Source organism: Diprion similis, chromosome 14, assembly GCF_021155765.1.
Source record: "Diprion similis isolate iyDipSimi1 chromosome 14, iyDipSimi1.1, whole genome shotgun sequence".
Classification (NCBI taxonomy): Eukaryota; Metazoa; Arthropoda; class Insecta; order Hymenoptera; family Diprionidae; genus Diprion; species Diprion similis.
The window spans coordinates 8,787,326-8,805,470 of record NC_060118.1 but is presented as its reverse complement, the minus strand read 5'-3'; the positions used below and the strand labels follow the sequence as shown (position 1 = coordinate 8,805,470).

The following is an 18,145-nucleotide window of genomic DNA, read 5'->3' as shown; positions in this document are numbered from 1 at the left end:
AAAAATGATACAGACAAATAACGCAGCCTTTATTTTATTTTATTTCATACCACATATTTCCCTTTTTTATTCCTACCCAGCTCAGTATTCTGACTCCGATGGGACGTTTCGTCGGTTACTTGTCGTTTAGAATTCCGAACAAAAAAAGTTTATAAGTAGGTAGGTTTCCAAACCAGACGATGACGTACAGCTGTGTTTCAAATGAGTTAAAATTATTGTATAAGCGTATAAAAACTATGCATTATATGAAATTTTGCAATCATGCTTGAAGCCATTCTAGATATCAACGACTACACGTGACTCATAATATAATTAATGATTTATGAAAACTGATCATCGTTGCAATAATGATCCCTTAATTTCAATTCTTTCTCTGATTTCCGCTTCTGGTGTTCGATGTGTTGTCTTTCTCGAACTTGTCGATCATGTCGAGTCTGAGAAAGGAGCCTACGAGTGACCTGGCGACGGAAGCGGCTCTTCCCGGTCCAGCGCCAGTGTGCAGAGCGGAAGTGGAGCTCCTGTTACTGCTCTTTGCGACCTTGACCGGTTTAGTCTCGGCCCAAATGTTGATCGCGAATCTAAACTCAGCCTTGAACGCCTCCCACGGTGTCACCTGGAAATTGATATTGCAAAGTAAAATAGCAAGTGCCACGGAAGAAGCCACGAGCTAGCAGACGATGCTGACCATTTCGTCGACGGCGACTTTTCTGACGTTCCAGAGGAACTCGAGCATCGCCACTACGCAGGCTGCCGAAACGCCGCACATCAGAACGACGAAAACACCACCAACGTTTGGCAAACCCAACTCAAGATCGTCCGAGTCCGTCTTCGCCTCCTCAGTATTGTTGCATTTTGCTGTCTCCTCACTGAGGTCTCTCTCCTTCCACCATTTGTCCTTCATCTTTTGCAAGATACCCTTTTCTTGGAGCTTCAGTACCGCTTCGCTGAACAACGTTCTGTACGGTGAGTCTGAGGAGGAAGAGAAGGTGAATCATCGTCAAAATTTCCAATGGAGGGCTCTGCGTCAACCTTGTTGGTTAAAAAGTGTAGGTATTTCGGATCCTTACTCAATGGCATGGCAATGCCGTATCCTTTGTTGTCTAGAAACCCGCCGATCTGTTCGAGATCGCAGCTTCTTGCGACGTAGTACTCGATGCTAGTGGACTCCATGATGAAAGCGTACTTGCTGTTTGAGTTAAGTACGCGTTGAACGCCCTCGTCGTTGTTCTTTGTAAAGACACTGGGTCTGGCTTCCATCATAGCAGCCCACATCCGTTGGTAAACCGAGTTGTTCGAATTCTATAGAAGGTAAAAATGGTTAAGAGGAGTATTTATCGCACAACATTTCGCCGCATCTACCTTGAAGAACATGGACGTGGATCCACCTTCGACAGCACCGTACTTGACTGAGGACTGCGTGGCCAGATCCTCAGCGCTGGTTATACTGTCGCCCATTTTTCCGGCGGTCAAAAAGGCGGCCAAGTTCGCGGTGTAGGAGGAGGTCATGATCAAGGTGAAGAACCACCACATTCCAGCGACCATACGGATCGATGGTGCCCTGTGAATGGGGTCAAGTGTCATCAATTTGAGGGATATTCAGGCCTGCTAGAGTGTGTCCGCCGGATGTTTCAAGGACGCGAAGGTGGGTACGAGGCTCCACCGCAATTACCAGAGTCCTCCACTAATTAGCCGACCCATGATCGTTGTGTAAACTGTTACCGTCTGTTTGTCTTCGGCATTTGAGGGACCACGAGCATTACCGTAGACGCGACTAGCATCCTCTTGGTGCTGCGGGCAGCCGCGCTCTAGGAGTCGGGTTAACTAAGCGTCACCTGCATGTGCAGGAGCGTGGATGCGCCGAGTAAACAAGCTCGGCTGCAGGCAACAAATAGCCGCCGGGATGACACGCTAATAAGTGGTAAGCCGCCTCAAATGCGTCCGGCAAACACACCGTCGTTAAGGTTAATTGTACCTACTCTCTCGCTGACGGGATGAGAACACACGTCATGCTGGGTATATGGACGGGGAAATGATAGGAATCCGAGTACCTATAAGAAGCCGTCTGCATGCGAAGAGTAGGTATATAAGATCGCGGTGGTTGCAGATCATGGATACAAAAATTGATCGGGGAACCAACAGGGGATAGTCTTTTTCCGGTTCCTGATGGCCGACAGCTTCCGGTCTCTTCGGCTGGGTTCTTTGAGATGTTTTGCATCCCCAGGAAGTTGCAGAGTCAGTTGAGAAGCGTTAATTGGCGGGTGACAGAAAGTGGAAAAAGAATATATCAGAACGAGAAAACACGTGCGGGCTCACTTTGGCAGAATGTCTGAGCCCTGTTGCAGCAGTGATCCGATACTGAGCCACATCGAGTTCATCAAGTTGAAACTGTTCTCCAATTCCTCAGGGTTTGGGTTGCAAGGATGAGGGTTGTCCCACTCTCCCGGAGCGATTCTGAAACCACGTTTCGTCTGTACTTTCATACTCAAGGGTCGTGATTTAAAGTGATCATAATCGAGTTCGATCAGTTTTTAGCATTGCGTCAGTCCGAAGGATTGAAACTCCAAATGGATCTCAGAATGTTCGACAATTTTTCGGGTACCGATGGTCTCAGCGCTGTAAATTTTTTGTTCTCGTCGACTCGTTTTTGATATTAGAGCATAAAATTTGACCAACCTGGCAAGGAAAAAGAGCGCGAGGGAAACGGCCAGGTAGGCAGTAGCAACGTAGATCCAGACATCGATGGTGAACGGGGACAAGAAGGAGAAAAGATCCGGTTCTTTGTCCTTCACCTTCATGTGCAATATGCTGATACCTGTGTGAAAACAAGATGAGTCAGATACGCGAGAGAGCTGGATTGAGAAGACATTTGAAACCTGAGTAATTTTGTCAGTTGGTTTTACCAACTTACCAAGGTTCATGAAGGGCATCGTAAAGTCAACAGCCGATTCCCGCTGGTGGTTAATCGTCAGGTCACAAATGGCCAAGTCAGCTTCCTGAAATTGCAAAGACGAAACCGTTCAGTGAAGCTTAATAAGAGTATCTTACTCACAAGGAGAGGTCTTGCGAAGTAAGACCGACGGAATTTATCAATATAATTTAACACACTCTATGGCCAAAATAAATGCACCGCTATTTAGGCGTTTCAGCGAGTGGGCATTTGTCAATGATAGTTAAAAAAATTGAAACCTTATCGTACCTTTTATGTTCCAATAAGATTCCAATTTTTTTCTCGTCCCTATCAAATACCAACTCACAAGGAAGGCATCCCAGGTCCATGTCTCTGATTTTATTTCTTTTGTAATATGTTCAAGTAGATTAAAAACTAAGCGAAACAGTTTTTTTATCCGTGTATTTCAGAAAATTACATTTTTCACTCCTCGTTATGAGAAAACTTTTTCACTTGGATTGCTTACAAAATATCACGTTTGTGTAGATGAAACTGCCAAATCACGCCTTGACAAGCCTTACTTTGGAGGGTGGATTCAACCCCTCAAATTATTTAATAGCAGATAAAGAAAAAAAAAATACCTGTCACTCAGTTTATAGTCTACTATACCATACTACAAAAAAAAATAAAATCAGAAATATCGACCTGTGATACCTTCCTTGTCAATGAAACGCCGAAACCAAAAATTTTCCTTCAAATCTGCCTGTCCTGTTTCAAGACCTGTCCTTGTTAGTCCTACTGCAATATTTCTTGTCAAACTTTGACTCACGCGATCTTGCAAGCGCCTGACAAGCCCGTCCCAGGTCTTGTTGACATCGCTGTATGAGCCGTAGTTACCGTCGGGTACCAATTCGAACTCGTAATCAAACTTAAGGTTCTGGGATATCGCATGGATAAGGTCGACGCTGTAGCCGTAGTACCGCTTCTCTCCGATAACGACACCTTCGGTTGAGCCCGGTGGCATCTCCATGAAGTATGGCGAACCCTGTAGACCAAGAGGGAAGCCCAATTGAAGTGACAATATTTATTTTACAATCCGTTTCTAGCCGAATGCCTATCAATGCAAGGATACCCAGACTCACGAGTCTTGTGGTGACTTTGTAGCGATTGTTCTGAATTTTACTCTCGATGTCATCCTGCCGCTCCTTAGCGGACCGAGTCAGCCTGAATCCCTCGAAGTCCTGAATCGCGATGGTCTGAAACCTGTCCATGTAAAACTCCCAAACGTGCATTTGAAACGTTTGCCTCTGTCCAAATTCGTCGAACTCCATCGGACCCGTCAGCTCGTCGACTCGAGTTTCCTAGGTTGAAATTCAAATTAACAGGCAACGCGTTCATTCAGTAGAGAAGGCCGAAAACTCAGTCGGTAACTCTCTATGAGTAAAAAGATGCTGGATGTCGATAATAGAAACTGATCGGTCAGCGAACGAGTTCACACTTCGCATCTTGAAGCATCTTCGCATCTGATGAGACTGAATCTTCTTTACCGACGGTAGAGTGGCGAGACCTTTTCTGCCGACGGCAAGTATGTTAAACAATCGACCATCAATAAATTACCCCGTGAATCTTACATTCGTTATTCTTTCATACTCACGGAGCGTATCGCCTTGGTCAAATTGCGCCCCGCCGAATAACTATCCACAGAATTGCAAGCCAGCGATTTTGGCACGAGGTTCAATGGCGAACCTGCGTCAATATTCGCCAAATTCAGGGCGTCCAACGACTTCTTGAAGAGGAAAATAGCGTCGTAAAGAAGGGCGTCTTCAACCTGAAATTGTTAATGAAATCCATAAAATATTATATTCTCGAGTTTCTACATAAACTCACGGAATTTATTAAGTCTCAAAAAACTCTCTCAGTTGCACAAAAATTATTTCCACTCGCGATAACCTACGGATATTAAAAAAATCCTTTCCTACTGCAGTTATCCCAGCAATTTTTACCGGAATAACAACCCTCTTTCCAAACAATGCGCAGCGTGCATAGAGCAGGTTAACATTTCCTCTTTTTTCATACAATTTCGTCGATGTAAAGGTGGGACCGAGGCTAATGAAACGAAAATTAAGGTGGCCGTCAGCTGCTCGTAAGTGCCTCGTCGTTGGCGGGTATGAGATGTACTTCAGCACTGCTGTATTGTGGACCAGAGCTTGGGCAAGATGGAACAATATTACAAGCCTCGAAATTGCAGCTTGCCTATTGTACACCGAGGGATTAATGAAGACATTACCCAGAAATTTGACACGAGACCCAAGAGAAATAAAAAGGGACTTCTTTCTTCCGAATGTCTTCTTCCAGTCGAGAATTGTCGATTGTATCAAAGAATTAAAAATTTTCGCAGAAAATATAGTCAACGTTTTTGTACCAAAATGTATAAGAATTTGAATACGATGTACTGTGAATAAAGAAAACCAATTAATTGTATAAAAATGAAAACGAAAAAATTCCACTGAGGATATCGTTGAGCAAGTATCAGAAATTATAAACTTTAAGTAATTTAAAAAAATTACGAACCTTGATATCTAGATCGAGGGCATCTTTCAGTTCATCCTTTCTGTCTTTCATGAGTCCTAGTCCGGTGATATTCGCCGGTGACTGTCTGAAATTTTCGACGATCCGATGATCCGGAAAATTCTGCCGAGTGAAGAAAAAATCGCGCAGTGAGAAAACAGAGTCTGAGTCTTAGCAGAAACAGAAGAAAAAAGAACGAAACTATAAAAATAGAAAAACTCCGTCAATTCCAGGACATCTGGAGCCGCTTCCGGTGCTTTTATTTTTCTTTGGTGTTCGGAGTATTTTATATAGAGTGTGCAGTTCAGGTATCCGCCCACTTTTTCTTTTCCCTTTTCTTCGATTTTGTTTTTATCTCTTCGTCGCCTGTCTCGATGCTACTCAAGAGATAAGATCAGGAAAGAAAGAAGAAACTGGAAAGTTATAGTAGACTGGCTTCCGAGGAGTTTTGTCAAGCCAATGAAAGTCTATTAAGCAACTTATGTTTCCCGCCATCGAATCGATTACTTTCCTTTTATTTCCACTAGTAATTTCTCTCATACAGACAATGCTGACAGTGAAAATTTTATGAGAATACAAAAAAAAAAAAAAAAAAATTAACTAATTCACGGTGTTTCTGGCAGTTCCTCTTATCTGATAGACGGAATAATGAAATGGAATCGACAGTTTGTCAATTAAATTATCAAAAAATATTTCGATCAAATTACAATGATCTGTCATAAATTAGTGTTTTAAAATCAAAGAATCAGAGTCAGTGAATTTCCTTCGCAGCGAATCGTGAAACAGAATTCCGGAGACTTGGTATTTTGAAATTGTGAAGTAGAAAAAAATTTTTAAAAACTTCTTACCAATCCGGAAATTATGTAAGTGTGATAATCCTTCATCAGGTTGACTTCTTTCGCTTGTTGAAGAACACGTATCAGATTATCGTACTCGACATCAAGAAGTATGTTTATGTCACGCGACGTCGCGACGTCTTTGAGCAAAGAACGGTAATCAAGTCCTTCCCCGAGCTGCCTAACAGTCACTGGATCATCCTGCGGCTCGTGGAGCTTCAGCGCGTCCTGGATCCTCGAGAGACCATCGTCGGTTTCATAGATCGCGATGAATTGCTTCCAAGGCATCGCCGTTGTCAGGGCAGCTATCGCCTGAGAAAATAATAAGAGATTTTGCGTAATTGAATGCTGGGATCGCAAGATTTTTTTTCCCTCATCCTGAAAAAGAGAATATTCAATTCCTTTCGTAAAAAACGAGTATAAAAAAAAAAAAAAAAAAAAAAAAATAAACAACGACAACAGCAAACGATTAAATAAAGACTTCCAAAAAACTAAGAATAAAGTCGATCGGGATAAATTTCAATCATTATATTTCACTTGTTATTTTTTTCGTTACGAAAATGTAACTTTTGGCTGGTTTTGATCGATTTTATTTGGCTTGGATTGTCTGTGAATGATTTATCGAAAAAAAAAAAAAAAAAATTGCCAAAGTTGATATTCTATCTTCAATTTTTTATCTGCGTGAAATTTCCAACAAAAAAATTTATAAATATCAACTGTGTGTGAAAACACGATGGATTAAAATTGATAAATTTGTGTCACTTTATTGAAAATTTATTTTTCGAAATTCAGAATTACTTTTGTCAAGAAAAAAAAAAAATGTGAAAAAACAAACAATTGAAACCGGAATTCGTCCGTTTAGTTTCCTTCTTTACATATCGAGGAGATTTTCTTTCCAACAAAATTCAACTCAATAATTCATTTATTTAAGTAAATTTTCTCTCTCTCTCTCTCTCTCTCTCTCTCTGAATGAATGAATGAAAATTTGAAAAACGAACAAAAAATTGAAAAACGTCAAGTAAAATTTTCCCCATTCGACAGCTATTATGCTTTTACTCGTGCATCCCTCGTCACTCTCGAAATTCCTACCAAATATATATAAAGCATCTATATCATGTATAGGTGAATTCGAGTATGTGTTATACCGTACATATATGTATATACATATATTGTATATGTATACATACGTATGTGTATAAATTCATGCAGCTCTCTCGCGGATAATTTAATCCGTCGATTTCAACTGGAAACCAGAGCACTTTGCTTCTACGCGCAAGGGTAGAGATATTGGCGAATAAAATATACGTATGTAGGAAAAAAAGGCTTTCCGCATCTTTTTTTCTTTCCTTTTCCTCGTGTTTTCATCGATTTTCATGAGTCGCGTGTAACACTCTGAACTAAAACTTGAGATATATCCGTAAGTACGTTTTATCGGCAAGCTCGAGAGAAATTTTTTTTTCCACCAGAATCACATTTTTCCATATTATTTCACTCGAATCGCTTTTCAATACGGCTGAAGAAAGGAAGTCTGAATATTTAGTTTTAAATACTAATTTTATAATGTGCAAAATATCACCGATTCAGTCAAAATAAGTTTTCAAAAATATAGCTTGTACAAGATCTGATTACACTTAATTCTGAAACACACAAATAAATTTCAAAGTTTCTTATGACCGATGGAAAAAAAAAAAAAAAAAAAAAAAAAAAAATCTGTCGTTTCTCAAAGAAATTTCATCTTCGATTGTTAAATATTGTTTAATTTATTTGACAATTGGCTTACGGATTCTTTTACATCAAACGATCTTTCTTAAAAAAAAATTTCTTCAACTTCTTTTCACAGGAATTAAATTTCCTCATTTCTAATTCCACGCACGTTGATTTGTGTATGATTTCAGTTCATTTCTTTTTTTTTTTTCTTTCTTTCTTTCTTTTTCTGCGATACATATTCAGAAAATATTCCCTCAGAATTCTGGCTCGTTTCCGATATCCCGAGGACAGTTACACTTACGATAGTTACACGTGTTACGTGTACGTGTGTGTACGTGTTTACATATGTATACCCATACTTACAAACATTTACGAGAATTCCGATTGGAATTTTATTGGCCGATACGGCCGGTTTTACAGCTCTCGAGTAATCGAGGAAACGACCGTGATGAGGGAGGGGGGCGAGTAAGGGGTGGGATAAAAAAGTTGAAGAAAAAACAAAAGTTAGAAAGCTGAGTACGTCGCCTCGGATTTAATTAAATCTCTTGCAATGTGTAAGTGTACAACGTGAGCCAGGTGAGGTTTGCAGAAAAAAGGAGAAGGAAAAAAAAATTTTCGCAGCAGCCGTGACGATTGGGGGCTTCGAAGTGGATATACGGATAGTGAGAGAGAGAGAAAAAAAAAAAAAAAAAGAAAACTTGCAGAAATGAAGTAAAAAAAAAAAAAAAAAAAAAATAGATTCGAGCACGTATTTTTTTTTCCCCACGTGCTAATCCGGCCGTTTGAGGGGTAAAAACGTCCCCTAAAATTTACCGCAAATAATAAGGGATGCGGTATAATGAGTATCGACAAATTTGTTGATAAAATCAAAAAAAACAAAAAAAAAAAAAAAATACGATTCTTAGGAGTAAAAACTTTAGGGGCGGTTTTCACCGCTTTGAACGGTTGAATCCACGGGTGAAAAAAAAAAAAAAAAAAATACGCGACTCATGTTCTTTCTTGTACTACGACTTATCGCGGAATGAAAAAAAAAAAAAAAAGAAAAAAGTCTCGCAAGACAACCCAACTCGCAGTAAACAGAATCAGCATCCCTCCGCCCTAACAAGCCATAAGATTATTGGCCTGTTTCACCGAATCTTATCTCATACCAGATGCCGCTTATCTCGTGCTTAGTCGTAAAATTCCTCGAATTTCACTCACGTTTCCAGAGATATATCGCGATAAAGATACGGGGGTGTATAATACACGCGTAACTAGGGTGGTTGGCTTTTTTTTTTTTACTAAGATGAAAAATTCATATTTGCTTCTGGAATTGATTACCTTTCATTAGGATATAATTTTGTAAAATCCACGTAGACAATAATAATAATAATCATGATAATTTTAATAATGAAACGTTTAATATATGGCTGAAAACTGTGATTCAATATGATTATAATTGGTTTTATTGAATAAAAATTTACGAATTCAAACTAAACAAGAAAAAGAAAAAAAAAAAAAAAAAAGAAACGTACGTTTATCAATAAATAATTATACAGCGATTAAATTGCATGGTTTAATTATTATTGTTCTTCAATGAATCTTACTTTATTTTTGAATAAATTCTTTTGAAAGTATGTAGGACAAATTTTCACATTTAAACCCTGATCTTGCAGTTATTATTGTTTATTTTATTGTATTTTTTATTCGTATATTGTTGATCTTTATTTTTACCAGACTGTGGGGCTGGTGTAAGCGGGAGACTTCTTACAGCACGGAGTATATAAATCCAGAAGAGTATAAAAATTGTAAACAAGATCGTCGGAGTCTTTATGTAGCACCGTGAATTTTATCGTATGGCTGTGCGCCGTCGTGCAAACCCGATTTTATATTGAATCACGACAAGTTTGATGCAGTCTCAATCGTATCTTGGAAATAAAGCCGGGCGTTAAATCGACGAGATAAAGATTCCGAATCGACGAAATCGCCGCATTGAAACACGGGAAACGTCGAGAAAAGAAAAGAAACACGCGGAATCGTTTTATCGATAAAGAGAAAAGGAACGACACAAAAGAAAAAAAAATTCAAAAATTTTTCAAACTTCTATTCTGTTTTTTTTCACCCGGTATTTTTGTAATTTTGCTGATTTTACGATATAAAATTTAACGAAAGCTCGGAAATAGGTGCGGAATTTTTTTTTTTTTTTTTTCTTTCCAAATTATCTCTAGATAACGTAACAAGTGTACGAATTTATTACATTATTACATTAAAATTGTCTATTTTTATTTTTTTTCCTTACGCTTTATTGAGAATTTTTTTTTCCTCACCTTCATTTTTTTTTTTTTTTTTTTTCTCCCCCGTTCTGTTAAATGTTGCCATCCGCTATTGTGTTTCTTCGACCGTATAATAATGCGAAAGCTTGGGAAAAGGTAAATTCACACAATATTCACAGATATTACGTAATATATTTACTCAGCACGTTGTGTAAGGAATTTTTCCGTAAAAGCTTCAGCGCCATTATGTGAGGTAATTTCTGACGTGAGCTGGTAATCGCTATTTAACGACAAGAAGGCATAACGGAGGTTCGGTAATTTGGCCTGATTTTTTTTTTTTTTTTTTTTTTCTCTCCCCCCCCTCAACTTTACTTTTCATCTCGGTTGTGTATTTTTTTTTTGTTTTTTTTTTTCGTTTTTTTCTTCTTTTTCATTCCAGCCAATTTCACAAAAATTTGTAAAAGTGCCCGCTACCTGCAGGGGTGGAAACGAACGAACGAATAAATGAATGAATGAATGAATGAATGAATGAATGAATGAATGAATGAACGAGCGAAGCAGGGATAATTCCGGAGCATGAAAGGCAAGTAAATTATTCAAAGTATTTTATATACATATCACACGTGGGGTGAAAATGAAAATCAAATTAAAAATATTAACGACAGTTGAAAGATGTTGAGGTATGGGAAAAGAAATGGAATGAGAAAGAGAAAAAAAATTACTAATGATCAAAAATAAATAAATAAATAAATAAGGTATACATATATATATATATATATATATATATATATATATATATAAACGAGCCGAGCTTGTGCAGTGGACTGGAATATTCGCTCGTCATTGCGATTATAATTTTGCCAAATATTCAAATTCCGGAACAATGAGTCCTCGTTTCTTGAAATTCTTGGTGAGTAAAGGGCGAAGGGAAGATGAGAAGGGATACTGAGAGCGAGAGAGAGAGAGAGAGAGAGAGGAAAATGTAAATATATTTATAGGCGTTAGGTATGTATGAAATATTCAACAATAAAAACATCAGGAAAGTTCTTTCACCTTGTTAGCTGAAGATATTTAACTACCGAGAACATTGAATTTTCACTCGCTTTTTCAATCGAAAGAATCTCGTTCACAAGTACATAATAATTTTACTGCAAGGTTAGTTTTTTTATTGAATTTGTATCGAGTTCAGAATCGAAACGTCTGAAAATAAATTTAAAAAAAAAAAATAAGATTGAAGTAGCTGAGAACGTTTGAAAACAGATTGCAAATCAAATGTTAAGGGATAGAGAGAGAGAGAGGAAATCGATTTTGACCCCAAAATCGAGAATTTAAACTTCAAACATGTTCGGAATAAATTTTTAGATTCAAAATAAAAAAAAAAAAACTGACCATCCAGAATTATTTCAATCGAAAAAAAGTCGAAATTGGGAAGCGAATATAACAAATCGACTTGTGAGATAAATAAATTAGAAATGGTCAAGAAAAAATCTCTAAAACAAGTGAACTTAAAGAACGTTTCATAAATTCCAGATTTAGAATTCAAAAATCGTATTCTTAAAAAAAAAAATAGATCGACTATTTTTATTAAGCTTTTCACACAACATTTTTGGTAAAAATAATTCCTCTTCCTCTCGTTTTCAAAATACTTCCAAACTAAAACGATTTTTCATTAAATTTCATCGCTTCGCAATAATAATCCACTTCGGGGCTGTTTCTCATCGAAATTAGCCATTAATTGCTGTTAAATCATTAATCCTGAACGAACCTCGGAGACGTTTTTGCCGGGTGGATAAACGTTTATGGTGGTTGACTCGAGCTGCGATTCCTCGACTGGTCGCCAGGCATACTCGATGTGAGGTACATCGTGATGAGCAGCGATACTTGCGACGACGGATCTCGTGTGCGCACTTTTTGGTCCAAATATTGCAGCCACCCCTTCGCTCAATAATTCGCAGGCTAAAACGATCGGTTTTCAAAAGATTAAGCAACCATTACTGAGAATCGAACCCGGAATTAGTCGTACAGAAAACTCAAAATTGTATTAAATGGGTGAAATGTTTCATTTTTTATAAGTAATTACTTGTTATTTTTTTTTTATTCGAAGAACAAAAAGATAAATTCGTAAAGTTTAAAAAAAAAATTTCTTGATGAAAATTTGTGTGGAAAATTTTTGTCTTCAAGAATCCTCGATGAAACTGAAAAGGAGAACGTAAAATTTTTTAAGTGAAATAATGATAATTGCCCAAATTCTCGATCATTTTTTTCCTTTTTCACATCCTGTAGAAGATTTATTAGATTCGATGTTTGTTTTCCGTAATCTGATTACTAAATTTCTGTTCAGAGTATCGTAGTTTCGAAATCGTGAAATGAAAATAAATGAAATAATGTGAACTTTTCGTTTCATTGGGATTAATAATAATAATTAAGAAATAAAAAAAAAAAACAGTTATTCTGTATTACAAAAATCATGATTCTTTTACATTCTCTTTACTATCTAATTTTTATCCATAACTACGATGCTGAAGAAATCGAAGTAATTTTTTTTTTTTTAATTTCTCAAGTTCATTTGTAGGATCCGAAGAATTCGTTTTTCCGATTAAAAAATGTAATTCTTCCCAGAAAGTAATTAAACAATTGATATTTTTTAATGGACTTAACAAGTCTTACGAAATTTTTTATCGTCAAATGAAGTCACAGTTGAATAATTTAATACAGAAAACATTAACAAGTAGAAGGATAAGCTGAATGACTCTGAAGATTTAAGTTTCAAAGACACTTTCGCTTAATAAAATCTGGGATTGCGAACAATTTGCAAACGATTTTGTTATTGTATATCTCCAAGTATTCCAGCGTTCGTAAATCGTTCTACCATAAAACTGGTACATACATCGGGTTTGAAAATTTTCTATGGTATATTCCAGGTAAAATATGTGACTATTGTCAGACTAATAATTATATTTACAATTGGAAACGAAAAAACGGCGTGAAAACTTTTCTTGAATCGGTACAAATGACGAAACCTCGCGACGAGTTGATAAATTTTTTCGGTACTTGTTGAAAGAAGAAGAAAAAGAAAAAAAAAAGAAAAAAAAAAGAAAATGGCCACTGAGAAAAAGAAAAAGAAGAAGAAGAAGGAAAAAAAAAAAAATAACAAAACTTTGAGGCAAAAGTAAGGCTTGAAAAAGTAAAATTTGCCCCTCCTCCCCCCTCCCCCTTCCCCTCCGCCCCTCTCGCCCTTCTTTGCAGCACTTGTAATAAAACGCGAAGAGCATTGGGGTAAAAAGTTCGATATTTCGTCGGAGGTGGGATCCGTGAAATCGTTGGACGTCGCTATGACGACAGGCATTATTGCGAATATTTTCAGATTCGTTTAATATACCGGGTGACAAATTGTTTCTGTTGTTTCGGCTTCTGTTTAATTTACTCACCCGCAGTGGCGGCGCCCATTCCATCGGTATCGACTTCCACCGTTTTTATAATCGGTTCCAGATCGAATTGACCGGCGGTTCGATGCATCCGGATTTGTTTTACGGCATAATGCAAAACCGCAGTTTCAACTTCCGCTTTGCCGTGGAATATCGCACCTAAAATCAGAAGGGATGAACTTTTTTTTTTTTTTTTCGTCACAGTTATGTGTTTATAAATTTAGATGAATCGTAGAATTTTTTTTTTCAAATTACAGGTTTTTTGATTTGAGGTTAGAAATTTCAGCGATAAATTTTACCCTAAATTAATATTTCGCAAAAAAGCTTTGAATTTTTTTTTTTTTTTTCACAACATTTTTTTACCGAGGACAATAAAATCGTCGCTCAACTTTTCAATTGGAATTTACGGAGGCTGCAAAAGTGGAAAATTGAATTTTGAACATCCGTTAATTCAAGGCGTTAATTTGAGGGGAACAACCTTGGGACCGAAAACTTTCTTGCGGAGAATTACAAAGAGGGGAAAAACAAGGCCGTGAAAGATTTTTTTCCCATATCAAAGTTTGTATTTTCACAGGTTTTTTTTTTTTTTTTTTTTTATGGGAAAATTTCTATTGCAATCCTTGCAATTATTGTTCATCTGTTTACAGCTGTATTTGAATTTCTCTGAAACATGTATAAAGCGATGTAACGATTAGTTTCTCTCTATAGATTTCGGTAAATAAATTGATATTGAAATCTGTTTGCACTGATTTCTCATTTCTGTACCGTAAAGCATTACCGAAATTGTATTTGATGTGCACTAAATATGGTATTAAATTCTTAGAGAGGACCGTCGATTGCGAGAGATTTTACAATAAACAAGGGAATTGATGAATCAGTACCATTTAATATCGCAAATTTACATTAACCGTTGTACAAATATCGCGTCGAAATGTGAAATTCATTCGCTCTGATGAATTAGTTTGATCAATCATGATTCATCGTTGAATTTTCTATCCATTCATTGTGGTTATTTGAAGAGACAGGTTTTTTCTCTCTCTCTCTCTCTCTCTATCGCTGTCTCTCTTGAACATCAGCCAATTGAATACGTGAAATTTATACGGAGAAAGTTCAGTTGTTAAAAAAATTTTAAATATCACATTATCGGTAGTTTTTTTTTTTTTTTTTTTTTTTTTTACCTCGAAATCGTTTTGTTCGTCCTTTTTTATCAATCATACTCAATTTTATTTGTTTTTAGTTGCTCTCAATAGATAGAAATTGCTAAGGGTTTCATCACTCTTGTAACCTGGTGTACAAATGTCATATAATCTTATGTAATCCTTGAAATTCTTTGTAATACTTGTGATCACTTGCAATCATTTTGTAATCCTTAGGATTTCTTTGCAATCCGTGTAATTCTTTTGTAATCTTTGCCGTTTATTGAATCTTTGTAATTCTTGTAATCTCTTTGTAATCCTTGCTATCTCTTTGTAATAATTGTTACCTCTTTGTAATCCTTGTAATAATCTAAGAAATTAAAACGCGTAGACTTAAAGTGATTTTCAAGCAATGTCAAGCTTTTTCCAAAGCTGTAAATCATGTGTCAGGAATATAAACTTCGTTGTTTATTAGTTTTTCTATCCGTTTCGCCCGCTGTTTTGCGTTTCGCAATTAAGCCCTAGCTCTGTCTCGTTGCTGCGTTGCTCACGTAGAGCGAACCTGCAAACACACAGTCCAGCTGCACCAGTTGTGTAATCGTCTATACATGTATAAATTGTAATTATTCCACGACACGGGGACGAATTATTAGTCTAGCGTATATATATATATATATACTCCAACGTTCGGGAATTCACTGGGTGATAAATTTTCCAATACCGGTAAGCCTGTAACTGTGTAACTCGCCATTGTTTGAGAGTAAAAAAATTATCCGAAAAAAGTTCAACTGCGATGATATTAGTTTAATTTATGTTATTTCTATAGATGATTACAGAGAAATTACAAGAATTACAAATATTCCATTGACGGTAAAGTCTACAAGAAAATTACATGGATTGTTGGAGATTACAAGGATTACAAAGACTTGCCAAGTATTACAAAAATTCTATCGACAGCAAAGATTGCAAGAAAATTACACGGATTGTATTAAAGAGATTACAAGGATTACAAAGACGTACCACGAATTACAAAGATTCTAGTAACAGCAAAGATTACAAGAAAATCACACCAATTGTACTAAAGAGATTACAAGGATTACAAAGACGTGTCAAGAATTACAAAGATTCCACTAACAGCAAAAATTACTAGGATTCAGTTGTTTTTTCAGTTCTATCCAGAATGTGAACGAATTCATGCGACATGTCATAAGTTTTTTACCATTTTGCTTTTGATGTTCGAATAATCGTTGACAATTTACTCTCGAAGATTCAGTAATATTTATAAAATCACTTAAAAAGCAAGGATATTTTTTTTTTTTTTTTTTTCTACCTTCGTACCTTCGAATTTGAACAAAGACTTCACCTTCGCATTTATAATGTCTTTTTTGTTCTGACAGTGATTCGTGAAATATTTTGAAAAACATTGTAATTAGAAAATTGTAGAAACGAAAAAGTCATTGTAATTTTCAGTTATTAATTTCAAACTGAAATTAGTATCTGTAAATAACGTTAGTTTGAAATTTTATGGTTCGCTTTTTTTCTCTCTCTCCTACAATATGTATAATGAAACCATCAAATCACGTGTAATAAAAATATTCCAAGAAGTTTTGACGCGAGTCTCGCGTCCCAAAAGACGAAGAGCATCTCAAGAATGATACGAGCGGGAATATATCACAAAAATAGGTGAGATAAATAATTTTCTCACACAGCACAGGTGTAAGATATATAAGATACGTACGTTACACACACCTGAGAAAATACAACATTATATCCTGCACGTAGGTACATCGCATATTATTCTCCGAAGTTACAAACTTTTTCTTTCTCTTTCTTTTTCCACTTTTATCTCCAGCAGGTAAGAGAAAATAGGATGGTGATTTTTTTTTTTTTTTTTTTTTTTTTTTCTATATTATCTACATCCATCCATTTTCGTTTTTCTTGGCTTCACTTCAATTTCGAATATTATTGTTCCTTCTTCGTAATGTCTATGATAAAAATTTCTCCAACTCACACAGAGCTGAAAATGAGAAATGATTTCGAGCTAAGATGACGAGTAATATAAGAGAAAAGAGAAAGAGAAAAATAACTTTCTCAGATAGTCAGATAATTTATGTCCGAAGGCCTTGGTTGGAAATATTTCTTTTCGAAGGTTGGATTTTGAAAAATTTGATTAATGAGTAGAAAAAAAATAACAACAATAAATAAATAAACGACGGACAAGATGATAATAAAGAATCGGAGAAATGCTTTTAAATTTTGGCCCGATCAGTGCAGATTTGAATTTCACGCTGGAAAAAAATTTACAGAAAACACAAAGCAATGTGACAATTAAAAAAGCGAATCACTATTTTTCTCAATTATTATTTTTCGGATTCGGTGATCGAGCAAATCGAATTGGTCGTGAATTTCAGTCGGTAAAACAGTATTTCGCACTCACGCCTGTATCTTAGGCATCTGCATTTCAATTTTCGGTAACTAATTTGACAAAAAGAGAGAAAGAGAGAGAGAGAGAGAGAGAGATATGAGGCTGCAGCTTGTAACTACACGTTCGGATAAGGGTGAGATAGGATCGTAGAGCAGCGTTAACCGAAAACTAGGCATTCAGATTCCGGTGAAACAGCACGCCGCGAATAATTTGAACCGCTGTATGTCTTCATCAGCGAATATGCAGAGGGTGCCTGGAGCTGCCAAGAGCTAACAAATCCTCGTTTCCTTTCTCTAGATACGGAAGAAAATTCACCGATTCATCGATTTTATTTTACACTTTGGGGTATAAATTTTTTTCGCCTGGTTCAAGGAGGAAAAAAATTATGAAAAATTAAGGTTTAAAAGTAGAATCAAAGAATTATTTTTAAATCGAATAAATAATTTGGTTCTTTTTTTTTTTTTTTTTTTTTTCCTCGAAATCTGGTCTAAGATTGTTTCTGTCGAGGGAAGGAAAAGCCGAGATTGTCGAGGAAAGCTGCGTTTTGTGTGAAAAACTTTAAGCCGGATTGACCCCGATTCGTATCGTCGATGCGCCGGCGAGTGTAGAACGAGACGAGACTGAACGTATCAAGGAAAAATTGCTAGTGATCGTCCATCTTTGAAAATTTTACAAAAAACCGCATATTTATTACAAATAAACTTAAATTTTTTTTCATCAACAAACTGCAGCCGAAATTAGTTGAAAAAAATTTTTGATTCCACTTAGAAAATGAATATTTTTTTGGGAGTACATGGATAAACAATCGAATTATTTGTAACATTCATTTGTGACAATGATACTTCGTTGACTGTAAATAAAAAATTGTTTTCTATCAACAGTCAAGAATAAAGTAGCTCGAAAATAATA

The 18,145-nt window shown here is 36.4% G+C and overlaps 1 protein-coding gene across 2 annotated transcripts in view; it reads right to left on the bottom strand.

The window, feature by feature from the left end:
• LOC124414645 (glutamate receptor ionotropic, kainate 2-like) overlaps positions 1 to 18,145 on the bottom strand; it is a 68,252-nt gene that overhangs the window by 22,962 nt on the left and 27,145 nt on the right. Inside the window, exons 3-16 of one of the 2 annotated variants that reach the window (XM_046895648.1) lie at positions 13,679 to 13,834; positions 12,016 to 12,206; positions 6,304 to 6,603; positions 5,459 to 5,578; positions 4,542 to 4,715; positions 4,030 to 4,248; positions 3,717 to 3,932; positions 2,909 to 2,993; positions 2,674 to 2,812; positions 2,314 to 2,451; positions 1,360 to 1,558; positions 1,068 to 1,299; positions 686 to 969; positions 358 to 613 (exon numbers count right to left, since the gene is read on the bottom strand). In XM_046895648.1, the coding sequence (XP_046751604.1) occupies positions 362 to 613; positions 686 to 969; positions 1,068 to 1,299; positions 1,360 to 1,558; positions 2,314 to 2,451; positions 2,674 to 2,812; positions 2,909 to 2,993; positions 3,717 to 3,932; positions 4,030 to 4,248; positions 4,542 to 4,715; positions 5,459 to 5,578; positions 6,304 to 6,603; positions 12,016 to 12,206; positions 13,679 to 13,834 (2,705 nt within the window). In that variant the 3' untranslated portion in view covers positions 358 to 361. Of the gene's footprint in view, positions 1 to 347; positions 614 to 685; positions 970 to 1,067; positions 1,300 to 1,359; positions 1,559 to 2,313; positions 2,452 to 2,673; positions 2,813 to 2,908; positions 2,994 to 3,716; positions 3,933 to 4,029; positions 4,249 to 4,541; positions 4,716 to 5,458; positions 5,579 to 6,303; positions 6,604 to 12,015; positions 12,207 to 13,678; positions 13,835 to 18,145 lie in introns of those variants that run through there. The other variant, XM_046895647.1, reaches the window with a different exon arrangement.